General features: G+C 38.6%; 2 protein-coding genes across 7 annotated transcripts in view; one reads left to right on the top strand and one right to left on the bottom strand.

Annotated features, from left to right (window-relative positions):
* The window catches only part of PMPCB (peptidase, mitochondrial processing subunit beta), a 36,589-nt gene extending 10,876 nt beyond the window's left edge, over positions 1-25,713 (top strand). For 2 of the 4 annotated variants that reach the window (XM_034964698.3, XM_034964699.3), the window contains exons 8-13: positions 864-1,007; positions 2,230-2,390; positions 3,545-3,630; positions 3,710-3,798; positions 3,958-4,033; positions 20,722-25,713. In XM_034964698.3, coding sequence (XP_034820589.1) covers positions 864-1,007; positions 2,230-2,390; positions 3,545-3,630; positions 3,710-3,798; positions 3,958-4,033; positions 20,722-20,843 — 678 coding nt within the window. In that variant the 3' untranslated portion in view covers positions 20,844-25,713. Of the gene's footprint in view, positions 1-863; positions 1,008-2,229; positions 2,391-3,544; positions 3,631-3,709; positions 3,799-3,957; positions 4,303-20,721 lie in introns of those variants that run through there. The other 2 variants (XM_003825718.6, XM_063606318.1) reach the window with 2 other exon arrangements.
* The window catches only part of DNAJC2 (DnaJ heat shock protein family (Hsp40) member C2), a 32,164-nt gene continuing 10,413 nt past the window's right edge, over positions 4,421-26,171 (bottom strand). For 2 of the 3 annotated variants that reach the window (XM_034964696.3, XM_003825717.6), the window contains exons 4-17: positions 19,447-19,545; positions 18,334-18,475; positions 16,274-16,354; positions 15,379-15,444; positions 14,486-14,577; positions 14,289-14,410; positions 13,708-13,857; positions 11,532-11,620; positions 11,383-11,452; positions 8,611-8,795; positions 7,769-7,869; positions 7,543-7,650; positions 4,848-5,002; positions 4,421-4,544 (exon numbers count right to left, since the gene is read on the bottom strand). In XM_034964696.3, coding sequence (XP_034820587.2) covers positions 4,470-4,544; positions 4,848-5,002; positions 7,543-7,650; positions 7,769-7,869; positions 8,611-8,795; positions 11,383-11,452; positions 11,532-11,620; positions 13,708-13,857; positions 14,289-14,410; positions 14,486-14,577; positions 15,379-15,444; positions 16,274-16,354; positions 18,334-18,475; positions 19,447-19,545 — 1,535 coding nt within the window. In that variant the 3' untranslated portion in view covers positions 4,421-4,469. Of the gene's footprint in view, positions 4,545-4,847; positions 5,003-7,542; positions 7,651-7,768; positions 7,870-8,610; positions 8,796-11,382; positions 11,453-11,531; positions 11,621-13,707; positions 13,858-14,288; positions 14,411-14,485; positions 14,578-15,378; positions 15,445-16,273; positions 16,355-18,333; positions 18,476-19,122; positions 19,170-19,446; positions 19,546-26,171 lie in introns of those variants that run through there. The other variant, XM_055114777.2, reaches the window with a different exon arrangement.

Genomic DNA, 26,171 nt, shown 5'->3' on the forward strand with positions numbered 1-26,171 from the left:
GCTCAGTTTTGCCCACAGTATGTTTTGGGAGGGGGTAGTAACTGTTAGAGCCAGAACTTGCAGGGGATCTACTAGTTATCAACTAGCTTTAAGCCCCACTAGCTGCTTAGTTTGCCATGTTGAGGATGATGCTCAAAGTAGTATCTGGAAAATGCCCTGATATTGGCAGCTGCCTAGAACTGTAGCATTGGCAGTACAAAAATAAACCTGTAACGTCAATATGACATTTCAATAGAAAAGTTCAGATTGAGGCCGGGCGCGGTGGCTTACGCCTGTAATCCCAGCACTTGGAGAGGCTGAGGCGAGTGTGTCACTTGAGGTTAGGAGTTTGAGACCAGCCTCACCAACATGGTGAAACTCCGTCTCTACTAAAAATACAAAAATTAGCTGGGCGTGGTGGTGCATGCCTGTAGTCCCAGCTACTCGGGAGGCTGAGGCAAAATTGCTTGAACATGGGAGGCCGAGGTTGCAGTGAGCCGAGATGGTGCCACTGCACTCCAGGCTGGGCGACAGAGTGAGACTCTGTCTCAAAAAAAAAGAAAGAAAAAGACAAATTCAGATTGACAAACACAAAGGATTGATTTCTACCAGTGAAATGATGCAACCCTTTTTGACCAGGTAAACCATGTGGTGCCTGTCTGTGGTAAAATGCTTTGGGAAAACTAATTTTTCCCTAATTTAGTCTTAATTCTTCTAGATTAAACTCAACAATGTAATGAGGCCTGATAGTTAAAAAATCAAAATAGAGTCCTGGTGTGCATTTTAACTTTGCAGTTAATGGGACTGGTGATTTTTTCCTTGTTAATAAGCATGTTATATAATATTAATCTTAACTAGAGGTCCTCCTGCTTTATCTTAACTAGATTCGTGTGAGGGATGACAAGATGCCTTTGGCGCACCTTGCAATAGCTGTTGAAGCTGTTGGTTGGGCACATCCAGATACAATCTGTCTCATGGTTGCAAACACGCTGATTGGCAACTGGGATCGCTCTTTTGGGGGAGGAATGGTAAGTGATTTTAAAAGAAATTTTCCATAACAGATGGAAGATTATCATGTTTTCTTAAATATAAGTTCTTTGTAAGAATCCTTTTTTAAAGTGGCAGAATAGAGTCTTGTACTGTGAATTCTGACTTAAAAATATAAACTGATCCTGGATTGCATGTGGGCCAGAAAAAGTTTCTTTTTTTCTTTGCCACAAAGTTTATTAGTGGCAAAATTTGAATAAGGACAGAAGAATTAGCTAGAAGTACTATATCAATGTTAATATCCTAATTTTAATAGTCAGTAGGCCCTCTATATCTGTGGGTTCCATATCCGTGGATTCAACCAACCATAGGTGGAAAATTTTGGGGAACAAATGGATGGTTGCATCTGTACTAAACATGTATGGACTTTTTTTTTGGTCACTTACTAAACAATATAGTATAACAACTATTTACATAGCATTTACATGGATTGGGTATTTATCTAGAGATGATTTAAAGTATACAGGAGAATGTGCTTATATGCAAATATTACATATACCATATTACATGAGGGCTCTAGCATCTGTGGATTTTGGTATCCACAGGGATCTGGGAACCAATTCTCCACAGATACTGAGGAACTATACCAAGGTGATGTAAGAACATTAATTTCCTTGTTTTTCACAAGTACATACTAAAGTATTTGGGGCAAGAAGCATCACATCTAAAACTCAGTTGAAAAAACTTGTATAAAGAGAATAAAGCAAACATGGTAAAATAACAGGGAATCTAGATAAATGAAATTCTCTGTACTGTTTTTGCAACTTTTTTGTAAGTTGGAATTATTTCAAAACACATTGTATAGATTTGTCTTTACTCATAGATATCTCCAAAATACATTTCATCTAAATAATCTGAAGCTTCATATGCAATATAACTTTGAATCTTTAAGCGTATGTAGCCAAGAGTCCTAGAAATTGGGTTGATAATAGCCATCTAGTTTTAGAAGTAGGTATAGCTACTACATTAATTATAAGGACTCATTGCTTTTATAACATGAATTTCTCCAGGGGGTGCACTGGGTAAGTGAGATAATAAACACAATTCTTAGTCATACTGAATTTTAACTCTACTACTGAGATTTTGAATAAAACTAGGAAACAGCCTCTAAGGATATTCACTATTTTCCACACACTCCATTTTTCTTTCTGTATTTTGGACATGTATAATTAAAATTCTCTTGGAATTTTTTTTTCCTTGCAGAATTTATCTAGCAAGCTGGCCCAGCTCACTTGTCATGGCAATCTTTGCCATAGCTTTCAGTCTTTCAACACTTCCTACACAGATACAGGATTATGGGGACTGTATATGGTTTGTGAACCATCCACTGTTGCAGACATGCTACATGTTGTTCAAAAAGAATGGTGAGAAAATAGCTTTAAGTAATTTAAATTTTGCCTTTAATTCGTTTTAAACTAGTTTTTTATTTGTGATTTATGGTAATTTTACCTTTTAATTAAGAGACCTAGATAAACAGTAGTTGCCATGTTTTTAAAGGTTGCAGTTGGTTTTTCCTAAGTCTCAAGATGTGAAGCTGATTTATACTATAGATTTTTTTTTTTTTTTTTTTTTGAGATGAGGTCTTGCTCTGTTGCCTAGGCTGGAGTGTAGTTGCGCCATCTCGGCTCACTGCAGCCTCCGCCTCCCAGGTTCAAGCCATTCTCCCACCTCAGCCTCCCGAATAGCTGGGATTACAGGCGCACCACCATGCCCACGATGCCTGGCTAATTTTTTGTATTTTTGGTAGAGATGGGGTTTCACCATGTTGACCAGGCTAGTCCTGAACTCCTGACCTCAGGAGATCCACCCTTCTCAGCCTCCCAAAGTGCTGGGATTACAGGCGTGAGCCACCACACCTGGCTGAAAGTTTTAATCTTTCAGAAGCAGGTTAATTCAGAAAGATGATCCTAAAAGTTTAAAAGCCAACTGGAAGTTGTTTGGAAAATATCTCTGAAAGTAATCTGGTTGAAGGGAAAGTAAATCTGAAGTTGCCACTGCTAAAAGAAAACAAAGTATATTGAGTCGGTAGATGGGCAGAAAGGCTCGCAGCTTCTTGGAAAACATTTAGCTCTGGTTCCTTTCCTCTACTACTCTTAATTGGTTTACATCTTTCTAAATCTAGTCAACTAGGATGTAATTATTGTTAAAAATTAGATTTAAGTTAGACTCTACTCATTGTTTTCAGAAACCAATGAATGACCCACTGACTTAACCCATAGCATATCAGACTCCAACAGATGAGGACTCATGAAGTCTCAAGATGCTTATAGCATTTCTGAAAATGTGATCAGCCCATTTGTATAAAGCCTTTGTCTGCTAATGTGTAATTAGGCATGTTTATGTATCATTTTTGAGAAATTAATACTGGGGAAAATAATCATTTCAGCTTTTGCTTAGCATTGGAATTAAATTGTAATCACCTGTATGTTTTGTGTAGAAGATGGCATCATCATTCTTAGGTCATTAACTCATGAAATACAACATTTTCCAACTACTACTGTTTTTCCACGTTTTTTAGGATGCGACTCTGTACAAGTGTCACAGAAAGTGAGGTTGCACGAGCCAGAAATCTTCTGAAAACAAACATGTTGTTGCAGCTTGATGGTAAAAATAAAGATATAGGTTCTGTTTTCATATGGTTGATCTGTATTCCAATAGTTAATTTTTCCTTCTCTTTAAACAGGTTCAACTCCAATTTGTGAAGATATTGGTAGGCAAATGTTATGCTATAATAGAAGGATTCCCATCCCTGAGCTTGAAGCAAGAATTGATGTAAGTAGTCCTGAGTTACTATTGGGTCATGTGTAAAAAGATCCTTGTTACAAAAGCTGAGAATATGTATCTTTCATCTTGCTTTAGTTTTAAAAAGTTCCAGGTATAGACTTTGTTTTTACTACAAACAGCTGAATGACAGTGTCTTCCATATTTCAGGCTGTGAATGCTGAGACAATTCGAGAAGTATGTACCAAATACATTTATAATAGGAGTCCAGCTATTGCTGCTGTTGGTAAGCCTGGCTTCTTTTCTTCTATGCAAAAAGTTGGCCAAGTACTTTTAATTAACTCTTCTTTTTAATCCTTAGGTCCCATTAAGCAACTACCAGATTTTAAACAGATACACAGTAACATGTGTTGGCTTCGTGATTAAAATGCTCCTAATCAAGATTGTTTGAACACATGTATTTATAAAACAGAGCTAGAAAAAAATAAAAATGAACATGTATATACATTTGGAAATTTGAATTAAATACTGTATCATACTTTCAAAGGATAAAAAGACTACCCCTCTGAAGGTTGTTTTGTATTAATGGTCAGTCTTTGTTCTCTGAGAAATTATGTTGGAAGCAGCATACTTTCAAATTATTACCATAAGTATAATTTTAAGAATGAAAATGTTTACAGTATTTTCAGTTTATTATAAAAATGCACACACAACAAAGATTGTCATTTCTTGGCTCTACTTGCATTCAGCACTTGTTCTTGAGCAGCTTTCTTTGCTTTTACCATCTCGACAAGTTCCTAGGAAGGGAGAAAGGTGTGATTTAAGAAGTTGTGATTTAAAAACAGACATTTTAATCTAGTGTTTGGTGTAAAGAATTCAAGCAACTAAGATAGATAGTACTAAATATACTGATTTCAGTATCTGCCAGGGCCTAGAAAGTTTCTAAGGTTGCCTATTTCTTCCTAATAATATTGGCCCCATAACTACTGGTTTTGAAATAAGCACTATATTATTAACCACTTAATAGACATAAAATATGAGCTATATCACCCAAGCTACAATTTAAAATACAACAATCTATAAACGCTTAAGTCTGCAACCTTGTATCGTTTCATGCAGTCCTTCTTTGTCCTGCCAGGCACCGCTTCTGCTATTTTTTCCCATCTTTCAGGTGTATTTACTGGGTATGTTTTCAAAGCTTGTTCCAAAAGCTTCTGTTCTTCTGTTGTCCAAGGGGTGAAGTCTGTATATGGACCTGTTTAAGAAAAAATTTTATTTGAAAACTGTCTTTGAACATGTTCCCAGACAAGTCTTGTGGTCCACAAGTGTTCGCTAAGTGCCCATTTCAATCTGGGATGTGTCATTTTGAAAATAAACTTGTAGAGATGAGAGATACATATAGCCCTCTGAGTGTTAATAAGAGAAAAAATTTCAGATGGCTCACATCCCAGAAAATAAAATCTCAAAGGCTTTTAAAACACAATAGTAAAGATCTACCTTGTACTGTTTATCTCTTAAAAATCAATGTAATACACTCACCAGACTGGTAAAAAGCCATATTTAAATTTATAGTACTGTTGGACTCTTGGACTCAAAAACACAACCACAATTCATTAAGAGTTCTGATAAATCTACTTCCTGCCCAAGGTACCAGTGCTGGAGAGGCAAGCTGAAATTAGATTGTGTTGTAGTGTGGTGTTCTCTTCGTCACATCTGCTAAAATCTTGGGAGCCGATGCTGAACACTTCCAATAACTGCTATTGTGGTTCTTCAACTAAACCTTGTATATTTCAGAAAACATCTAAGATGTGTGTCAGAAACAAATATATTTCTTAAGGATGTTAAGTATTACACAGTCCACTTGTGTAGGTAAAAGTAGAATGTTAAGTGGTAGAAAGCTGATTTGGTTAAGTTAATGGACTTCTGGCAATTTAGTTATTTCAGACTATGCAGTGACAACACAGACTAATACTACCAGTAGCCTGACTACTACTAGAAACTGCGGCCTGTGAGATCTGTTAAAAGTTAAGCCTAGAAACCAAAGTTCCTTCCCATTAAAGAAGGAAAAAACAAAACAAAACCACCACCTATTCAAAACAAAGCAGAGAATTTGTATAATATTTGATGGTACCTAAGGTGCCTAAGAAGCTTTTTTGAAGGTAGCTTTTAAGTTCTAATAAGTCTTTTGTTGAATTTCCTTGTATTGGTTTAAAGCCCTAAATACCATAGATTTTATTTCCTCTCTTGGAAAAAAGATGGAAGTGACATGGCAGTATTTCCTGCTGTTCTCCAGTTACTTCACAATACCAAAATAAATTAAACGTACTGTTGCAAAACTCCTATGAGAAATCACTATTCAAAAAATGGTGCCAGCTTGCTGTTTAATGGTACAACTGAAGAGGAAGGAGCCTTCCCATTTCCATAAAAGAGGCAAAGGAGTCATACCCACATAGCACTACTGCCAGTCACTCTTGCCTTCACAGGGTCACCTCTCCTCACAGAAAGCAGATTGGACAAATATCAGGGCCCACCTCCCTCCAACATGGAAACAAGTCCCCCTAAGAAAGAGTTGAGACTAGTGTGCTAATACCTGTTGTATTTTGTGGAGATAAAGGTGCAGGAGAATAAACTCCTTTATAAAGAAGTGTCTTTCAGGTGTTCTGAAACCCTGCCTTGTTACTTACCTTTATTAAAAGAACCGAAATAATGCCTAACTCAGCCAAACAAGTCACTGCTGATTTTTGCAATGATTTTCCTCCCCTATATAACACTGTAAGTCTCATATCTTTAAGTTGAAATTTTGGGATAATAAGCAAGATTAAAGAATATAGGTAAAACTGGGACTCTTAGAAGAAAGAAACAGCTTATGTATAGTCAAGTCTATTAATCCAAAAGCATCTTTCTGCGATTAGTTTAAGAAAGGATTGGTGGCTCACAAAACATGAAGTGAAAGAACTTTTTCCACATAAACTGCTTTCAAACCTTGTCATAGCAAGAAAAAAAATTATATCACATCCCAAACAAAGACACACGTGATCAAGAGTTTCACAAGTATACCCACCCATATAATGGGTGTAACACTCATTTTCTATTCAACACACTAAATTGACTTCATGACCCAGTGATGGGTCATGATTTGTAACATGAAAAGCATTGGTCTAGAGTAATCACAACACCCAAGATAATATCAAACCCTAACATTTTTTTTTTGAGTCTTCTTATGTTTCCCAGGCTGGTTTTGAACCCTAACAATTTTTAACATTTTATTTTGAAATAATTTTAGAGGAGTAGAAAGAATCCCTGTATACTCGGCCTACATTCCCCAAATGTGAACATTTTCATATTTGCTAATTATTTTTACCTATATGTACAGACATACTTTGAACCATAAGTTACAGACATGATGCCTCTTTATTCCTTAACACTTCCGTGTTTTTCCTTAAACATAAGGACATTTTCTTATATAATTACAGTACATTTCTCAAAATCAAGCAATTATCCCGATAAAACACTATTCTTTAGTCCCAATAATATCCTCTAACACTGATTTGTAAAACCTGGTAAGCAAAACAAACAGCCCCCTTCTCTAATGGCATCTGAAATGGAACAACTGCAATTCTCCATTTTTAATGGTTAGGTGAAGTCAATCTTTGCCCTGGAAATGTTTGCTTACAGCTTCCAGTCTGCTAAACATTTTATTTCCCTATCATTCTGAACATAGACCCTAAGTCTTGTACATCCAAGCAGCACAGATACATGCCTAGCATTTTCTACGTTTAGAAAAGCAAAATTTACCTTCAAATCGTTCTGAAGGCGTTGCGTTGTCTGCTTGAGGTACCACTCCATGTTCTTTTTTAAACTTATCAAATGCCTTTTTATTTATGTCATCTTTTTGATGAGGGTCTGAGAAATGAAAAAAATTTAATACTTAACAGATCATCTCATTTAATCTTTCATTAAATTGCATAAGTTATTTTTAAAATAGGTGTTTAAAGTAACAAATGGACTTCTCAAAACTCACCAAGTTTTTGGAGACTCTTTGCTTTGCCAATAACATCTTTGGCAGTTCTTTTGACTCCAGAGGAAGAATGTATGTTCATGTAATTAGCAATAACTTCCCATCTGATAGGATATATTATACAATAATGTGAATAGTAGTAAGGAAAAACAAAATGAAACGACAAAAACCATTAGATTTTTACTGCAGAAAGGTTATAGTATGTACAGAATGAGCTCAGATTGGTGGTCTAATTATGCTGCTACTATAAATTCCTGTTGCCTGGACTACGGTTTTTGCTTTTCATGTGTTTAAATCAATGATAATATTGGTTTTAAGTCCATACATCTTACAGATTCGGTGTACAAATCAACATAAATAAAACCACTTATTTGTGTATACTGCCAGTTTAATACATTTCTTCAGAAGATCAATCATTCTGAAAACAGCCTCGGTTTCATCTATAGAATTAGGGACGCTGGATCTCTAGGGCTTTCTTGGAGTTAAACTCAAGCTCCAGCTTGAGGTGGGAAAAAACAAAGAGCAAGACTGTAAAAGAAAAACTACAGAAAACCTAATCCCTAGCACAAGCCATGACAGAGTAAGCCAACATAAGTCAAGACTTGTCTCATGATCTTCAATTTCCTGAGAAACAAGTATTCTGTCATATGTATATGTGCATGTGTACTGATGCAATGGGTAAGACTGACAGCTTCAAAATGCACCTCACTTTTCACACTTTTCTACTGTGGCACAGAATTTATGTCTGCAAGTTTCTGTGATAACAAGTGCTGCTATTTGGAGTCTGTCTACATTATCTCCAGGCTCCAGTGTGAGTTGAAGAAAAGTTTCATTAAAACCAGTACCTTGAATTTGTTCCAGCAGGGAACAGATTCACAGCTTTAATTAGTAATTGTAGATCATCTTCTGACCAATTTTTACTTCCATTTCCACCTCCACCAGTTGATTTCTCTGTGTTCTTAGATGCTTGTCGCATACGAGCCTCAGCTTCCTCTTTCTCTTTTCTGATTTGCTCATTTATTTCTTCTATCTGCACAAATATCATAAGTCAGGGGCTTAGAAGTATATTGTATTGCTATTCTACACTCTCTTCCTGGCCAGGGCTTTGTGGTCCTCAACTCTCAATGTCATTCTCACTCTGACCCCATACTCCTCTCAGGCCAACCCAAAAAGAAGCACCAGCTTTTCACTCTGGCTTCCAGTCTGCATAGGTCTGCCTGAGGGACCAAGAACTGCCCACAGCCTGCCTGATTTTCCCAGTACTCATGTCATGTGACTTCCATTAGCCTTGGACACTAATTGACAAGTCTGTGGGTCAATGAGTTATTCATCCACAAGGCCATTTCAAACCTCTTCAAACTCATATTCACCCTTTCTGCAGACAATCTCATTTATTCTCTACCAAAAGGTGAAGGCATAGCAAAATGGCCTCTTTTATTTTGAAGCTCTACCATTTACATTGTTCCTTCTAGACTACCTTCAAACATGCACAAGTAAAAAAAGAACCTTTATTTGCCCTTGTTGCTTCTGTCAGCTGCTATCTTAGAGTCATCTTTGGCTCATTTCTCCCCTTCAATCCCTTAGAACCAGTAAAGTCCCAATAATGCTAACCTTGAAAAATTTTTTTGATTCCCATCATCACGTTCATAGTGCAGGTTCTTTTTCTTTCTTTCTTTCTTTTGAGGCGGAGTCTCACTCTGTCGCCCAGGCTGGAGTGCAGTGGTGTGATTTCTGCTTACTGCAACCTCCGCCTCCTAGGTTGAAGTGATTCTCCTGCCTCAGCCTCCCAAGTAGCTGGGATTACAGATGCCTGCCACCATGCCCAGCTAATTTTTGTATTTTTAACAGAGATGGGGTTTCATCCTGTTGGCCAGGCTAGTCTCAAACTCCTGACCTCAGGGGATCTGTCTGCCTTGGCCTCCCAAAGTGCTCGGATTATAGGCATGAGCCACCACGCTCATAGTGCAGGTTCTTAAATAAGATTCTTGTAACTAGTTACATCTATCTGATGCACCTTATCCACAAACGTCAGATTAGTAGTACAATGTTGAACCTTCTGTTAATCAAAGATTTGCAGTAATGGAAACTAGTCAACAAGGTATTAAAAACCTGATCATTGGTTCTGCTTTTCCTAACTGATTTTGTTTCCCACTCCATTTCCCCATAACATTTTTTTTGTGTGTGTGTTTTTTGAGACAAAGTCTCGCTCTGTTGCCCAGGTTGGAGTGCACCGACGTGATCATAGCTCACTGCAGCTGTGACCTCCCAGGCTCAGGTAATCCTCTAACCTCAGCCTCCTGAGAAGTTGGGACTACAGGTACACGACACCATGCCAGTTAATTTTTGTATTTTCGGTAGAGATTTTGTTTATGTTGCCCAGGCTGAACCATACTTTATACTTCTACTTCTATATTATAGTTTGTGGTATTCTTCTGACCTTCATTTTAACTCTGTCCTTCCTTTCAGGCTGGTTCAAACTACACTGAGCCTTCCCTGGTCACTAAAACTTGTGGCCCTTCCTATCCTACACCGCATTTACTATGGGCTCTCCATCTTTTGGTCCTTAAGGTTCTTCTCAGGTTCTTCTCAGCATGTCCTTTGTGGTGCAACAGCATTAGGCATTTCTCCAAAAGAACCTAGGCATAGTGCTATATATAGTAGGTACTAATACTTGTTGAATTGAATTGAATTTCTGGGCCTGTTTTCTTATCTGTAAAATAAAAGGTATAGACTAGACAGAACAAAGATCTCTTTTGGTTCTAACTGTTATTACCCTATGAAAATACTCAAGGAATAATCAAAACAATTATTTTTTTCTAATATGATTTTGCAAAAGCTATGATTGTGATAGATACCACAAATCAAACACTAAGTATGGTAAAAACCATAAACATCTAATCCAACTTAAATCAACAACAGCACCTTACTACATAAACAAAATGCAGACTGGGCATGGTGGCTCATGCCTGTAATCCTTTGGGAGGCCAATGCGGACGGATCACTTGAGTTAAGGAGTTTGAGACCAGCCTGGCCAACACAGCGAAACCCTGTCTCTAGTAAAAATACAAAAATCAGCCGGGCATGGTGGCACACACCTGTAATCCCACCCGCACTCCAGCCTGGGTGACAGAGAGAGACTCCATCTCAAAAACAAAAACAAAAACAGGCTGGGCGTGGTGGTTCACACCTATAATCCCAGCACTTTGAGAAGCCTACATGGGCAGATCATGAGGTCAAGAATTCAAGACCAGCCTGACCAACATGGTGAAACCCTGTCTCTACCAAAAATACAAAAATTAGCCAGGTGTGGTGTTGTGCGCCTATAATCCCAGTTACTCAGGAGGCTGAGGCAGGAGAATCACTTGAACCCGGGAGGCGGAGGTTGTAGTGAGCCAAGATCGTGCCACTGCACTCCAGCCTGGGCGACAGAGCAAGACTCTGTCTCAAAACAAAAAACCAAAAAACCAAACACATAAAACAACAACAACAAAACAGTGGGAAACATAAAGAGAAATCAGATACTCCCTGCACTTGGTGACTTATATATTAGGTGAAGAAACAGGTCAAAGCAGAATTAAATGCTACATATAGGTAGGGGTGACGTGTTCTTCTATTACCTGTTTTTCCAAAGCAGCCTTTCCTACTTCTTTTGTGCATGATGTGAGTGTTTCATTCAAGCACTGTAAGCTAAAGAAAAAAAAAAAGAAGAAATGAAACTTTATCCTAAGCTCAAGTGAAGACTTCAATAGCAGTTCCATAGGTATACCTTGCCAGTTCAAGCCGATCACAAAGTTTTTCCACTTCTTCCATCATTTTAACCCGCTCTGCCTCATTATCAGAAAAATGATTCCAGGTCTAAAAGCACAAACACAAAAATTACATCTACACTCAAAAATACATCCATCAACATAATTACAAAGCTGTAATCCCAGCTACTCAGGAGGCTGAGGCAGGAGAATCGCTTGAACCTGGAGGCGGAAATTGCAGCAAACTGAGATCACGCCACTGCACTCCAGCCTGGACGACAGAGCGAGACTCCATCTCAAAAAAACAGACAATGACAACTGAACAGGTATAATTTTATCTCAGTGTAAATGTTTTTAACTTTTTCTTTTCTTTGAGACGGAGTCTCACTGTCGCCCAGGCTGGAGTCCAGTGGCACGAAATCGGCTCACTGCAAGTTCCACCTCCCAGGTTCAAGCTATTCTGCCTCAGTCTCCTGAGTAGCTGGGATTACAGGCGCCCGCCACCACACCTGGCTAATTTTTTCTATATTTAGTAGAGACGGGGTTTCACCATTTTGGCCAGGCTGGTCTTGAACTCCTGACCTCGTGATCCACCCGCCTCAGCCTCCCAAAGTGCTGGTTACAGGTGTGAGCCACCGCGCCTGGCTGTTTTTAACTTTTTCTAAATTTCAGGTGTACATATTTCAGTTTTCAACCCTGATAGTTTTTTTCTAAACGTAATCATCTTACCATTATCAAACCAAAAAACAAGTTAATATTCTAAAACTGTCCCAGCACTTTGGGAGGCCGAGGCAGGCGGATCGTGAGGTCAGGAGATCGAGACCATCCTGGCTAACACAGTGAAACCCCGTCTCTACTAAAAATCCAAAAAATTAGCCGGGCGTGGTCCCAGCTACTCGGGAGGCTGAGGCAGGAGCATGGCATGAACCCAGGAGGCGGAGCTTGCAGTGAGCGGAGATTGCGCCATTGCACTCCAGCCTGGGCGACAGAGCAAGACTCTGTCTCAAAATATATATATATACACATATATATATATATATATATTCTGAAACTGTGTCTATATTCATATCTTCAGTTATCTCAGCATGTCTTTCTTTTTTTTTTTTTTTGAGATGGAGACTCTCTCTGTCTTGTTTAGTTACATTTGCATAGTAAAGAAAAGAAATACATTTATGCTTGGCCAGGTGCAGTGGCTCATGCCTATAATCCTAGCACTTTGGGAGTCCAAGGCAGGGGGATCACTTGAGGCCAGGAGTTCGAGACCAGCCTGGCCAACATGGTGAAACCCCGTCTCTACTAAAAATACAAAAATTAGCTGGGTGTGGTGGTATGCACCTGTAATCCCAGCTACTTGGGTGGCCAAGGCATGAGAATGGCTTGAACTTGGGAGGTGAAGGTTGCAGTGAGCCGAGATGGCGCCACTGCACTCCAGCCTGAGTGACTGAGACCCTGCCTCAACAACAACAATAACAAAAACTTAATTAGAAAAAGTTTTTTTGGCTGGGCACAGGTGGCTCATGCCTGTAATCCCAGCACTTTGGAAGGCTGAGATGGGTGGATCATGAGGTCAGGAGTTCGAGACCAGCCTGGCCAACACAGTGAAACTCTGTCTCAACTAAAAATACAAAAAATTAGCCGGGCGTGGTGGCAGGCACCTGTAATCCCATCTACTCAGGAGTCTGAGGCAGGAGAGTTGCTTGAACCCAGGAGGCGGGGGTTGCAGTGAGCCAAAATCGTGCCATTGCACTCCAGACCAGGTGACAGTGCGAGACTCCATCTCAAATAAATAAATAAATAAAAATAATTTTTTTTTTTTCCAAGAAATATTTTGGCTGGGTGCAGTGGCTCATGCCTGTAGTCCCAGCACTTTGGGAGGCCGAGGCGGGGAGATCACTTGAGGTCAGGAGTACAAGACCAGCTTTGCCAACATGGCGAAACCCTGTCTCTACTAAAAATACAAAAAATTAGCCAGGCGTGGTGGCACACGCCTGTAATCCCAGCTACTCGGGAGGCTGAGGCAGGAGAATCGCTCGAACCCGGAGGCGGAAATTGCGGTGAACTGAGATCGCGCCACTGCACTCCAGCCTGGGCGACAGAGCGAGACCCCATCTAAAAAACAAACAAACAAAAAGAAGTATTTTTGCTTAATAAGCAACTTGATTTACTTGTGCCTAGTGTTTGTTCAGTCTGATATACCTTGCATGAGTTTCGAAGTTTTTGCCTTTCCTTCTTAATGGCTTTTTTCTGGATATCTTTTTCCTTCTTTGCCAGCAATGCTTGCTGTCTAACTTCCTCCTCTTCTTTCTCCTTAGCTAACCGAGCAGCTTCTAATTCAGCTTGTCTTTGCTTTAAAAAAAGGGAGTAAAATCATTTTAATAGGTACAGTAAAATTCCTAAATGTTTTATAATTTTAAAAATTTAAACTTTTAATAAATTATATTAGGAAAAAAGGCAACATAAACTTATTGAAAACTGAAGGATGAACTCGGAAAGACAGCTGGTAAAGATCTATAAACATTTATTAGAAAATGTAAAATTGACATATTAGAAATAAGCATAATATTAAAGGAACTTATGACACAATTTTTTGCTCAATAAAAACTTGCTGGTAAGGAAGATCTCTCTCAATTATACCAACTGGTCATGATTCATTCACAGTAGCACCCAATTCTCTGCTTTCGAATTATAGTTTTTTAAAAAAATAGATGTGAAGATTAAAGTGAAGATTAAAGATTTCATAAACATTTAAAGTCCACCTTCATTAAATGTTGTCTTACTTTTTCTTTAGCTTCTTGCTCTTTCCGTTTAGCTTCTGCTTTTGCTTTCTTTTCTGCTTCTTTCTTGGCTTTTTCTTCTTCCTTGAACTTTTTTATCCTTGGATCACAGCTATATGCATTGTCTAGCAAAAGAAAAAGTTAATCTCATTTTGAATTTCTAACATTTAGGGGACTTAAAAAAAATCAATTCTACTTACCAACTAATGTTCTTATTCTGTTCATTTCTTCTTTTTTTCTTTGTGCTCTTGTTGCTCTGTTCTGCTTTTCAATCCATCTCCTCTCATCACGACTATAAAATAGAAAATATTGGAAACAAACTACTGCTTATAGATGCTATGACTGGAAAATGCAATATTTTATAAAATATTTATATGTACATAACATCCTAGAGGTTAAAATGCTGTGTCATTACTAACATTAAACAATGATTTTTTTTTTTTTTGAGACACTTTTGCTCTTGTCGCCCAGGCTGGAGTGCAATGGCGTGATTTTGGCTCATTGCAACCTCTGCCTCCCAGGTTCAAGTGAGTCTCCTGCCTCAGCCTCCGGAATAGCTGGAATTACAGGTGCCTGTCACCATGCCTGGCTACTTTTTGTATTTTTAGTAGAGACAGGGTTTCGCCATGTTGGCCAGGCTGGTCTCGAACTCCTGACCTCAGGTGATCTGCCCGCCTTAGCCTCCCAAAGTGCTAGGATTACAGGAATGAGCCAGCATGCCCAGCCTAAACAGTGGTTCTATTTAATATTAATTTTGGTTATTTTTTGCACATTCATGTCAAAAGCATTTCTGCACACATACAAAAAAAAAATTAATAAAACCTAGGTTAAGCAACCAGAAGAAAAAGATTTTGCTGAACTGAGCTATCTGACATTATATTCCTTGGCAATTTCTTAAGCATATCCTAACCAATTATTGATCTGGGCCCACCTAGTTTAACTTGTGAGAAAGGATTTCAAAATATTAAAAAATTGTTTAAAAAAGATGTACAAAGAGAAAATATGAAAGAAAATTTATGTGACAATTTTTACATCATCCAAATACCAGAGAACCAAATAAATACCTTCCATTATTAATGATTTGCATACATACCATTCTGCTTTTTCTTTTTCTTCTTCATCTAAATAAGAAAATTCTCTCCAAGAATCAAAATTATACCTAATATAGACAGAAATAATACATGATCAAGACAGAATAAATGAAAAAAAATTCTTTTTAATGCAAGTGAATGAATTTGTTTTAATGGATACCTTTCCTTCCCTTCTAGTATTGAACTAAGGTCAAGTCTTTCTCCTTTTTTAAGGACATTGCATTTGGTATGAAAATCTAAAATGCACATATCACTCCATAATCAAAACCACACCACCCTGCTATCTCTTCTTTGTTAGGTTTTTCGCTCGACCAAGACCTATTTTTAAGTTTTCCTTGCCTTCAATTTCGCTAGTCTGTCAAGTCTGAAGGTAACCCTAGTAGTGGTTATCTCATCTCCAGTTTGTATCCTCTGAAGGTAAAAGCAATTACAACTGATAGAACTAAATCTTGTTATTTTTGTTCTATGTGATTTTATGTTTTTGTATTTACTAGACATTTGATGAGAAAATGTAGCACATATAAAATGGCCACTAACTATTACGCATATTAAAAATTAGTGAATTAGTTACAGAGACAAATAGCACTGTCTCCTTCCTCATGAACTCAAGTACTTTTAGTAGGAAGTAACTAAATAAAAATGTACTTATTTTTATTCAAATGACTCCCCAATTTTCATTTTTTACTACTATCATGTGCTTGATATCTAGAAATCTCATTAATAGAAAACAGGCTGAAAATCTTAAAAGTGTAAATATCACATAGGTAACAGAGTGCTTTTGTTCAGTGAAGGTTCTGCAATTTGTCCATCTGAATTAATTTATAAACAATCAAGTACTTATTGAATACTTTTCCTTTTAAAAAATGACAGCATCATACAAACAGTATATTCACTTACCAGAAAGAATAAAATATATCTACATCTTCAAATGATGAATTCATATCACCAAGTTTAGGAACATTTTTTTTATTTGACCATCTGAAATATCAAAGGAAATATTCTTACAATTCTTCAAAAATTATGTACAACAGTTCAACAAACAATTTAATTTATTAAAAACAATAATTTTTACTAATTCCTCTGATTTCCCTTCCCTACAAACTCTACAACTCGAAGATGGAGCTGGAAGGTCAGCAATGGGGCATGAAACAATGCAGGTGTGCGAAAAGTGAGGCCAAAGATAGACTGGGGTGAGGAGAGAAACAACGGGACAGACTTCTAATCACAGGTTACCTTCAGTTCTATAAAATACAATGCCATAGCAGCTGCTAGGCAGGCTAGAAAAAATGGCAGCTAGCCCCTTTTGCCAAGCTCCTGTCCCTAAATAGTCAGCACAACAACAACCTGTAGGCCTAGCCCTTTAAAAATGTTAATATTCACAGAGGGAACTAATTTCCACCTCATCACCACCACCACCTTCCCCTTAGAGCCAGATTTCTCGGCTCAGCACTTCATCGATCACTGCTGAAAAGGATCCTGAAGCAGCTACTGATCCATGTTTTCTACTCTGTGAAATCATTACACAGAAAAATATACTACTCCTTTTTACCACCTCAGCACTGTTATAAAACAAACGTGGCCAGGCGCGGTGGCTCATGCCTGTAATCCCAGCACTTTGGGAGGCCAAGGCCAGCGATCACCTGAGGCCAGGAGTTTGAGACCAGTCTGGCCAATATGGTGAAACCCCGTCTCTACTAAAAATACACAAATTAGTGGTGGCAGATGCCTGTAGTCCCAGCTACTCAGGAGGCTGAGGCAGGAGAATTGCTTGAACCTGGGAGGCAGAGGTTGCGGTGAGCCAAGATTGTGCCACTGTACTCCAGCCTTGGCAAGAGAGCAAGATACTGTCTCAAAATAAAAAAGGAAAAAAAAAACCAAAAAACAGGTGAAATCCAAGGGAGAAAGGATGGCGGAAATACTAGGCGGCGCCAAACCGCTAATCAAAGTGGTTCTCAAATTTGGCTGCACAGTAGAATCACCTGGGAGCCTTAAAAATCCCCACAGAAATTCAAACCAATAAATCAGAATCTTTCCAGGTGGAACTCAGGCATCAGGAGTTCTTCCTGTTCTCCAGGTAATTCCAATGTGCAGCCAAGATGTGCTTTAAGGGAACCTGCCAATGCAGATGGAAAAAAAAGATGTAAAATAATATTGGTACATACTATTTTAAAACAAACTTTAATGAAATAAAATACGTATGCTTTAATCGTAACTATAAATAATGTTTTGTCAAAGAAGCCTTATGATAATCAGATGATCAAATAAAGAACAAAGGCTTTTCTCAACTGACAATGAGTCAGAGAGTAGTATACCGATTGATAAAGAGGAAATCAAAGAATGGAAAATTACTGTCACCTAAGTGTAAGAATCACACTATAAAAGTCAGATACTGTTATTTCTCTCAAAGCAAAAATTTTTTTTTTTTGAGATGGAGTCTTGCTCAGTGTAGTGGCATGACCTCGGCTCACTGCAACCACTGTCTCCTGGGTTCAAGCAAAACTCCCGTCTCTGCCTCCCGAGGAGCTGGGATTACAGGCATGCACCTCCACAGCCAGCTAATTTTTGTATTTTAGTAGAGACGGGGTTTCACCATGTTGGCCAGGCTGGTCTTGAACTCCTGACCTAAGGTGATCCGTCCACCTCGGCCTTCCAAAGTGCTGGGATTACAGGTGTGAACCACTGCGCCCAGCCCAAGTAAATTTAAAAGAGAAACTTCCCATAAATTGTACAGAAATTTTACTATGGAAATGTAGAACTTCTGTTTAGAAAGCAATATAAATGAGAACAGTTAAGTTCACCAGAAGGGCTGAATATTGCAGAGAAGGAGGAGGAGGAGGAAGAGACAGTGGAAATAATCTATAAATGAAACTATTATCAGAGGGAAAGAGCAGAAACCTGGAAGACTACAATAAACAAGCCAACAGGGCACTATGATCAAAAGGGATGCCTTAACTTACCTGGAATTCCTTTCAAACACTGGGGTAAACACTTCGAAGAAATTATCCTTTGCTTCACTTTTAGAAGGAACTGAGTTATCAAAAGTAGGATCTACACTGTTAAATGCTCGTCTTTTCACTGGATCAGATAACATTTCATAAGCTGAGAAAAAAATTGTTAAGATCACATCACCATAACTTTACCTATTTTTTTCTGCAAGAAAACAAGTATTTCCCTCCTTAAAACATAGAAGTCATTAATTTTCATATTTGAAAATTTTGTTTGCAGGTTGGGGAGGATTTAATTTAGGTAACAACAGCTTTAGCACTACTGGATATAACTGGACTTAACTCCTTCTTTATTTTTCTAGTAGACAAGTGACAAAACAATAAATATCACCCACCCCTCAAGAGAAAAGATGACTCTGGGGAAAAAGAAATAGCTAGTAAGTTAATTGTTAGATCCCAAGGTTGTAAAAGATCGAAGGATCTTAGGCTTCTGGAGCACTGTGTAAGAGAACTGGCAAAGAGTAAATATGAACGGTGTGCATACAACTGTTCAAAAATTAGCATCAAAGTGTAAAATCACATTTAAGGAAACATTTAGAAATGGTGGTAACCTACATTAATTTGCTTAGTGATGTGTATGTAAATAGCAATAAGTAACTGTAGGGTCTGTACTAGGATATAATCAACTTCTTGATTTAAACTAGGCTAGCAAAACATCTAAGGAACAGTTTAGTCCCATAAAGCATCTGAAACGAAAAAAAAAAAAATCTTAGTATTCTCATCATTAAATAGAACACTTACATGAATTAACTGTAGGATGAGCTTCTGATAAGAATCACCTGGGGATCCTGTTAAAATGCAGATTTTAATCAGTAGGTTTGGGGCAGGGCCTGAGACTGCATTTCTAATAAGCTGCCAGGTGTTGCTGATGCTGCTGGCTGGGGAAACCTCACTTTGTGTCGTGAGGCTCTGGGGTGATGATTAGAAAGAACTTGATATAACTAAAATGTTTTAAAATGTCAAAGGATAGTTGAATGAACTACAGTATGCATAAGAAACCCAATCCCAGCAATTAATAAATAACAATTACTATTAGAAATTCCTGACTCTAAAGCATTTTCTTACCTTTAGTTATGCAAGTGAAGTAGTCATTATCTCCTTCTTTTATTGGTTCACCAGCTGCTTTCCGTTTGTCTGGGTGATGTTTTAAAACCATTGCTTTATCTACAAAACCAGTCAGATTGAGATAATTTGTCACTTTATGCACCAAAAATAAAGATGAGCTACATGTAGACCATTTCTAAAATCATAAGGCTAATATTAGAATCTTTTCTCCCACAGTAAAATATATGCTTATTCAATGTGAAAATTATAGAGAAACTGATTTATTTATTATTATTATTTTTTGAGACGGAGTTTTGCTCTTGTTGCCCAGGCTGGAGTGTAATGGCACGATCTCGGCTCACTGCAACCTCCGCCTCCCGGGTTCAAGCGATTCTCCTGCCTCAGCCTCCGGAGTAACTGGGGTTACAGGTGCCCGCCACCATGCCCAGCTATTTTTTTGTATTTTTAGTAGAAACAAGGTTTCACTATGTTGGCCAGGCTGGTCTCAAACTCTTGACCTCAGGTGATCCACCCACCTCGGCCTCCGAAAGTGCTGGGATTACAGGTGTGAGCCACTGAGCCCGGCTTGAAATAATTATTTTAAGAATTAGCCAAAGTGCCCCTAACCAACGACAATGACTCTTAACATTTTGGTGTATTTCTGCATAGACATTTTTGTTTTCTTAAGCATATGCTTTAAAAAATTCAGGTGTAGGCTGGGCATGGTGGCTCATGCTTGTAATCCCAGCACTTTGGGAGGCCGAGCTGGGAGGATCACTTGAGGTCAGGAGTTCAAGACTAGCCTGGCCAATATGGCAAAACCTGGTTTCTACTAAAAATACAAAAACTAGCTGGGCGTGGTGGTACATGCCTGTGGTCCCAGCTACTCAGGTGGCTCAGACATAAGAATCGCTTGACCCATGAGGTGGAGGTTGCAGTGAGCTGAGATGGCGCCACTGCATTCCAGCCTGGGTGACAGAGTGAGACTCTGTCAAAAAGAAGAAGAAGAAGAAAAAAACAATTCAGATGTAATCGTATGTACTAATTTATATTCTGCTTTTTTCAACTTCACATTATAGCGTTTGCATTTTCCATGGTTTTTTCCTTGCAAACTCTTCAAATTTTTCTTTCAAATGACTGCTTAATACAGTATTTCAAGTAGATTTGTTATAATTTAGGCATTTCTCTACTGTTGGACATTTGTGCCATTTCCAATTTTGCATTATTATAAATAATGCCAATTTGAATAATTTTAAATGTAAGTATTTTTCCTTATTTAGGATTCTTTCTTCTTAGGATATAATCACAGAAGTGAACTTCATGAATGGAAATGGAACAAGTTATTTTCCAAAAGGCATACTATTTCATACTCCTACGTGAACATCCTTTTACCACAACCTCAGCCACAGTACAGCTAATTATTTAAAATTTGTGATTATCGCTGGTGGTCAACAATTTTTTTGTTTTTCATCCTTTAACTGGAAAAAGGAGGGGCTGTCTCAGTTTTTCTTCTGACTCTGTGTGTCACTCACAATAAATAATGCTAGCTGTTAACATCTACATAGCAGTTGACATGTGCCAGGCCTGTTTACCAGTTAATCTTCTCCGTGATCCTATGAGGAAAGTACTATTACTGTCTCCATTTTATAGATGAGGAAAATGAGGCACAGAGGAGACGTTATGTAGCCACTACCACTGCAACTTGCTCAAGTTTCCGGCCAAGTCGGGCTCTAATCCAGACAGCCTGACTCCTCAGCCTGTGTTTGTATGCTGCCTCTCCTAATTCATTATGTTTATTAATAATTTTTCCCCGTTTTGTTAACACTTATGTTTTAAAAAAAGTCATCTTTATTTACATTTACTGATCATTTCTTTTGTAATTTCTTCTAGTACTTACAATAGTTCTAGTTTCATTAACATTTCCTATAGACTGAAAAAATTTTTTAATCTTTTTGGAATTTTAATATAGTCAAGAAAGTATCTAAACTTCTCATTTTTCAAAATCTTACTGTCATTTAATAATCCTTCCCTTTTCCACTGATTTGTGACACTATAATAGTAAATTTTACAAGGGCTTGTTTTGGTTACTTATTCTTGCCCTGGGGTTATCTTTAAACTGACCACAGCTTTCTAATATATTTGATCGTAACTTCCAAAAACTGTGTAATTTTTGCTTATTTGTCTTGCATCTAGTCACTTAACTCTCTTTTGCTTTTCTAGGCAGATCCTATATTATCTACAAATAATATATTTATTTCCTTCTTTCTAATAGGTGTCTCTTATTTAATAACTTAACTCAGTGACCCAAACTCCCAAAATAGCATAAAAAATAAAAAGCAGGCTGCTTCACCCCTGGATTTTAGGTAATAGCATTAATGCCACATAGCTAAAAGTTTGCTAGCTGTGGGCCTGAAACAGTTATCAAAGTAGGGAATTAACTACATTTCTTTTCAAAATTCTTATCAAAACGGAATGGGTGTTAAACTGTATTCTATGTGCTTTCACTACCTACTCAGGAAATCACATGGATTTAATATTATCTGAGCTATAATTTTGCTATATTAATATACTTCCTAAGTTGGATTCCTGAGAGAAACTCTATGTGTTCATGAACACTATTATTCTTTTAGTGTACTATTAAATTGCATTTGTTATTTTATTTTATTTTTTTTTTGAGACAGGGTCTCACTCTGTTGCTCAGGCTGGAGCACAGTGGCACCCAATCTCAGCTCACTGTAGCCTTAACCTCCCTGGCTCAGGTGATCCTCCCACCTCAGCCTCCCAAGTGGCTGGGATTACAGGTGCTCTCCACCATGCCTTGCTAACTTTATTTATTTATTGAGATGGAGTTTTGCTCTTGTTGCCCAGGCTGGAGTGCAGTGGCACAGTCTCAGCTCACTGAAACCTCCGCCTCCTGGGTTCAAGAGATTTCCTGCCTCAGCCTCCTGAGTAGCTGGGATTACAGCCATGTGCCACTACGCCCGGCTAATTTTTGTATTTTTAGTAGAGACAGGGTTTCACCATGTTGGCCAGGCTGGTCTCGAACTCCTGACCTCGTGATCTGCCCACCTCAGCCTCCCAAAGTGCTGGGATTACAGGCGTGAGCTATCACACCCAGGTCTTTTTTTTTTGTAGGGGAGGGGTTTCGTCATGTTGGCCAGGCTGGTCTTGAACTCCTGGGCTCAAGCGATCCTCCCACCCTGGCGTCCCAAAGTGCTAGAATTACAGGCCTGCGCCACCATGCCTGGCCACTATTTTTTTATGATACAAGTATCTGTACACACTTATGGGGTACATGTGATTATTTTGTTCATAATACATGAACAAAATCCATTTTTTTTTTTTTTGAGATGGAGTCTCACTCTGTTGGCCAGGCTGGCGTGCAATGGCATAATCTTGGCTCACTGCAACCTCCACCTCCTGGGTTCAAGCGATTCTCCTGTCAGCCTCTGGAGTATCTGGGATTACAGGCACCTGCCACCATGCTCAGCTAATTTTTGTATTTTTAGTAGAGACAGGGTTTTGCCATGTTGGCCAGGCTTGGTCTTGAACTCCTGACCTCAAGTGATCTGCCTGCCTCGGCCTCCCAAAGTGCTGGGATTACAGGCGTGAGCCACTGTGCCTGGCTCATTTTGTGCATAATTCATGATACATGCATAAACCACGTAATGATCAAGTCAGGGTATTTGGGTATCTATCAACTTGAGTGTTTATTATTTCTATGTATTGTGAACATTTCAAGTTCTGTCTTCTAGCTATTTTGAAATATACAATACATTATTGTTAACTATCATCACCCTACTCTGCTACAGAACACTGAGACTTATCCCTTCTAACTGTATGTTTGTATCCATTGACCAACCTCTCTTTATCCCTCTCCTCCCAATACCCTTCTCAGCCTCTGGTATCTATCATTCTATCTACTACCTCCACGAGATCAACTTTTTAAGCTCCCACTGTTCTCAAGAGTGAGAACATGCAATATTTGCCTTTCTGTGCCTAGCTTATTTCACTCAACATAATGACCTGCAGTTCCATCTATATTGCTGCAGACGTTTCATTCTTTTTTATGGCTGAGTGGTATCCCATTGTATACATATACTTTTCTTTATCAACTAGTCTGCTGATGGACACTTAGGTTGATTCCTTATCTTTGTTATTATAAACAGAGCTGCAATAAAAACATGGGAGTGCAGGTACCCCTTTGACATACTGTTTTCTTTTCCTTTGGATAAATATCCAGTAGTGGGAACGCTGGGCTATATGTTAATTCTATTTTTAATTTTTTGAGAAATCTCCATACTAATTTGCATAGTGGCTATGCTAATTTAGATTCCTACCAACAGTGTATAAAAATTCCCTTTTCTTAAATTTGCTATTTTTTTTTTTTTTTGAGGCGGAGTCTTGCTCTGTCACCCAGGTTGGAGTGCAGTCTTGGCTCACTGCATGCTCTGCCTCTCGGGTTCATGCCATTCTCCTGCCTCAGCCTCCCGAGTAGCTGGGACTACAGGCACCCGCCACCACGCCTGCCTAATTTTTTTGTATTTTTAGTAGAGACGGGGTTTCACCGTGTTAGCCAGGATGGTCTCAATCTCCTGACCTCATGATCCGCCCGCCTTGGCCTCCCAAAGTGCTCGGATTATAGGCGTGAGCCACTGCACCCAGCGAATTTGCTATTATTTTTAACATTTTAACTGGTTTTTCTTTTTCATTATATTAATAGGAATTGTTTGTAGGATTTTTTGGGCTCTCTTTGCTAGGTTTTGCATACTCAGATTACATTAAACTTTACAACTTAACAAAATGAATTATTCCAAAACAGTTTATGATTAACCGATTCTCCAATTACAAAATAAAACACCAAGTTTATATTCAGCATTAGAATTTTTAATTCTTTAACACTTGAAACAATTCACCTGAAAAATTATCTGGGCCTAAAAATTGTTTTTAGGAGTAAATTCTTTGGTAACTTTAATGTTTTTCATCCTTTTTTTTTGGGGGGGGGGGGATGGGGACAGGGTCTTACTATTGCTCACGGTGGAGTGCAGTGGTGTGATCACGGCTCACTGCAGCCTTGACCTCCTGGGCTCAAGCACTATCTCAGCCTTCTGAGCAGCTGGGACCACAGGCACGCACCACTATGCCCAGCTAATTTTTGTATTTTTTGTAGAAATGGGGTTCTGCCATGTTGCCCAGGCTAGTCTTGAACTACAGAGCTCAAACAATCCACCCACCTCAGCCTTCCAAAGTGCTGGGATCAAAGGCATGAGCCACCATGATTAGCTCTTTGTGTATTTCACTACGTTTTGAGTATCCTGTATCTGAAATGCTTAGGACCAAAAGTGTTCAGGATTTCAAATTTTTTTAGATTTTGGAATATCTGCATTATACTTACTGGGTGAGCATCCATTCCAAATCTGAAAAGCCAAAATCCTCCAGTGAACATTTCCTTCGAAGTGTCATGCTGGCACTCAGAATTTGGAGCATTTTGGACTTTGGAGTTTTGGATTAGGGATGCTCAACTTGTATTTGTTTATTCTTCTTATAAAACCCAGTTTGGGATACTGTCTTACTTATTTTCTTCCTACATCTTCCTTTGTGCTATTCTTTTAAACCTCTGAATTGAATTTCCACCTTATCTTTTCCTTCTTTTGAAAAAAGTAACAGAATAGGTTAAGGCAATGAATTTACTTAAGGTACAGATTTAGCTGCCAGTCCTTAAGTTTTGATAAAGCAGTAATCTTACTTTTGTGGAAAAAAAGTCTATTAGCATAATTTTTATTTCTGTCTAGGCTCAAAAGAATATATTTAATTTCCAAGTGACTGGTATTTTTGGTTTGTTTAATCATATCTGTCTGATTCAGCGGAGATAAAACTTAGATAAAATAAATGCCCAGATTTTAAGCATTCATTAAGTTCAGTGAGTTCTGACAATCATATACACTTATGTAACTACTATCCAAAGGAAAATATAGGCCGTTTCCATCATCCAAAAAGTTCCCTTGTACCCTTTTCCACTGGGCTCCCATCCTCTACCAGCTGAGGCAACCGTTTTCTGATGCCTGTCACCACTTTTGCATGTTCTTGAGCTTCAAGTAGATGTAACTGACAGTATGCCTGTGTCTGGCTTCTTTTACTCATGGTTTGAGATTCATCCATGTTTTTCTGTGTATTGGCAATTTGTTCTTTTAAAAATTGCTGATTAGTATTCCACTGCACCAAAATATATAGCAGTTTGCTTATCTATTTCCATGTTATTAAATATTTGGGTGATTTCCAGTTTCTGGACATTGTGAATAGGTTGTTGTGAACTTTTTTTTTTTTTTTTTTTTGAGACGGAGTCTCGCTCTGTTGCCCAGGCTGGAGTGCAGTGGCGTGATCTCAGCTCACTGCAAGCTCCACCTCCCGGGTTCACGCCATTCTGCTGCCTCAGCCACGTGAGTAGCTGCGACTACAGGTACCCGCCACCACGCCCAGCTGATATTTTTGTATTTTTAGTAGAGATGGGGTTTCACCGTGTTAGCCAGGATGGTCTCGATCTCCTGACCTCGTGATCCGCCCGCCTTGGCCTCCCAAAGTGCTGGGATTACAGGCGTGAGCCACTGTGCCCGGCCTGTTGTGAACGTTTTTGCAGAAATCTTTTGGCTGGGCACGGTGGCTCATGCCTGTAATCCCAGCACTTTGGGAGACTGAGGCAGGTGGATCACTTGAACTCAGGAGTTCGAGACCAACCTGGCCTGGTCAAC

Source organism: Pan paniscus, chromosome 6, assembly GCF_029289425.2.
Source record: "Pan paniscus chromosome 6, NHGRI_mPanPan1-v2.0_pri, whole genome shotgun sequence".
Taxonomy (NCBI): Eukaryota; Metazoa; Chordata; class Mammalia; order Primates; family Hominidae; genus Pan; species Pan paniscus.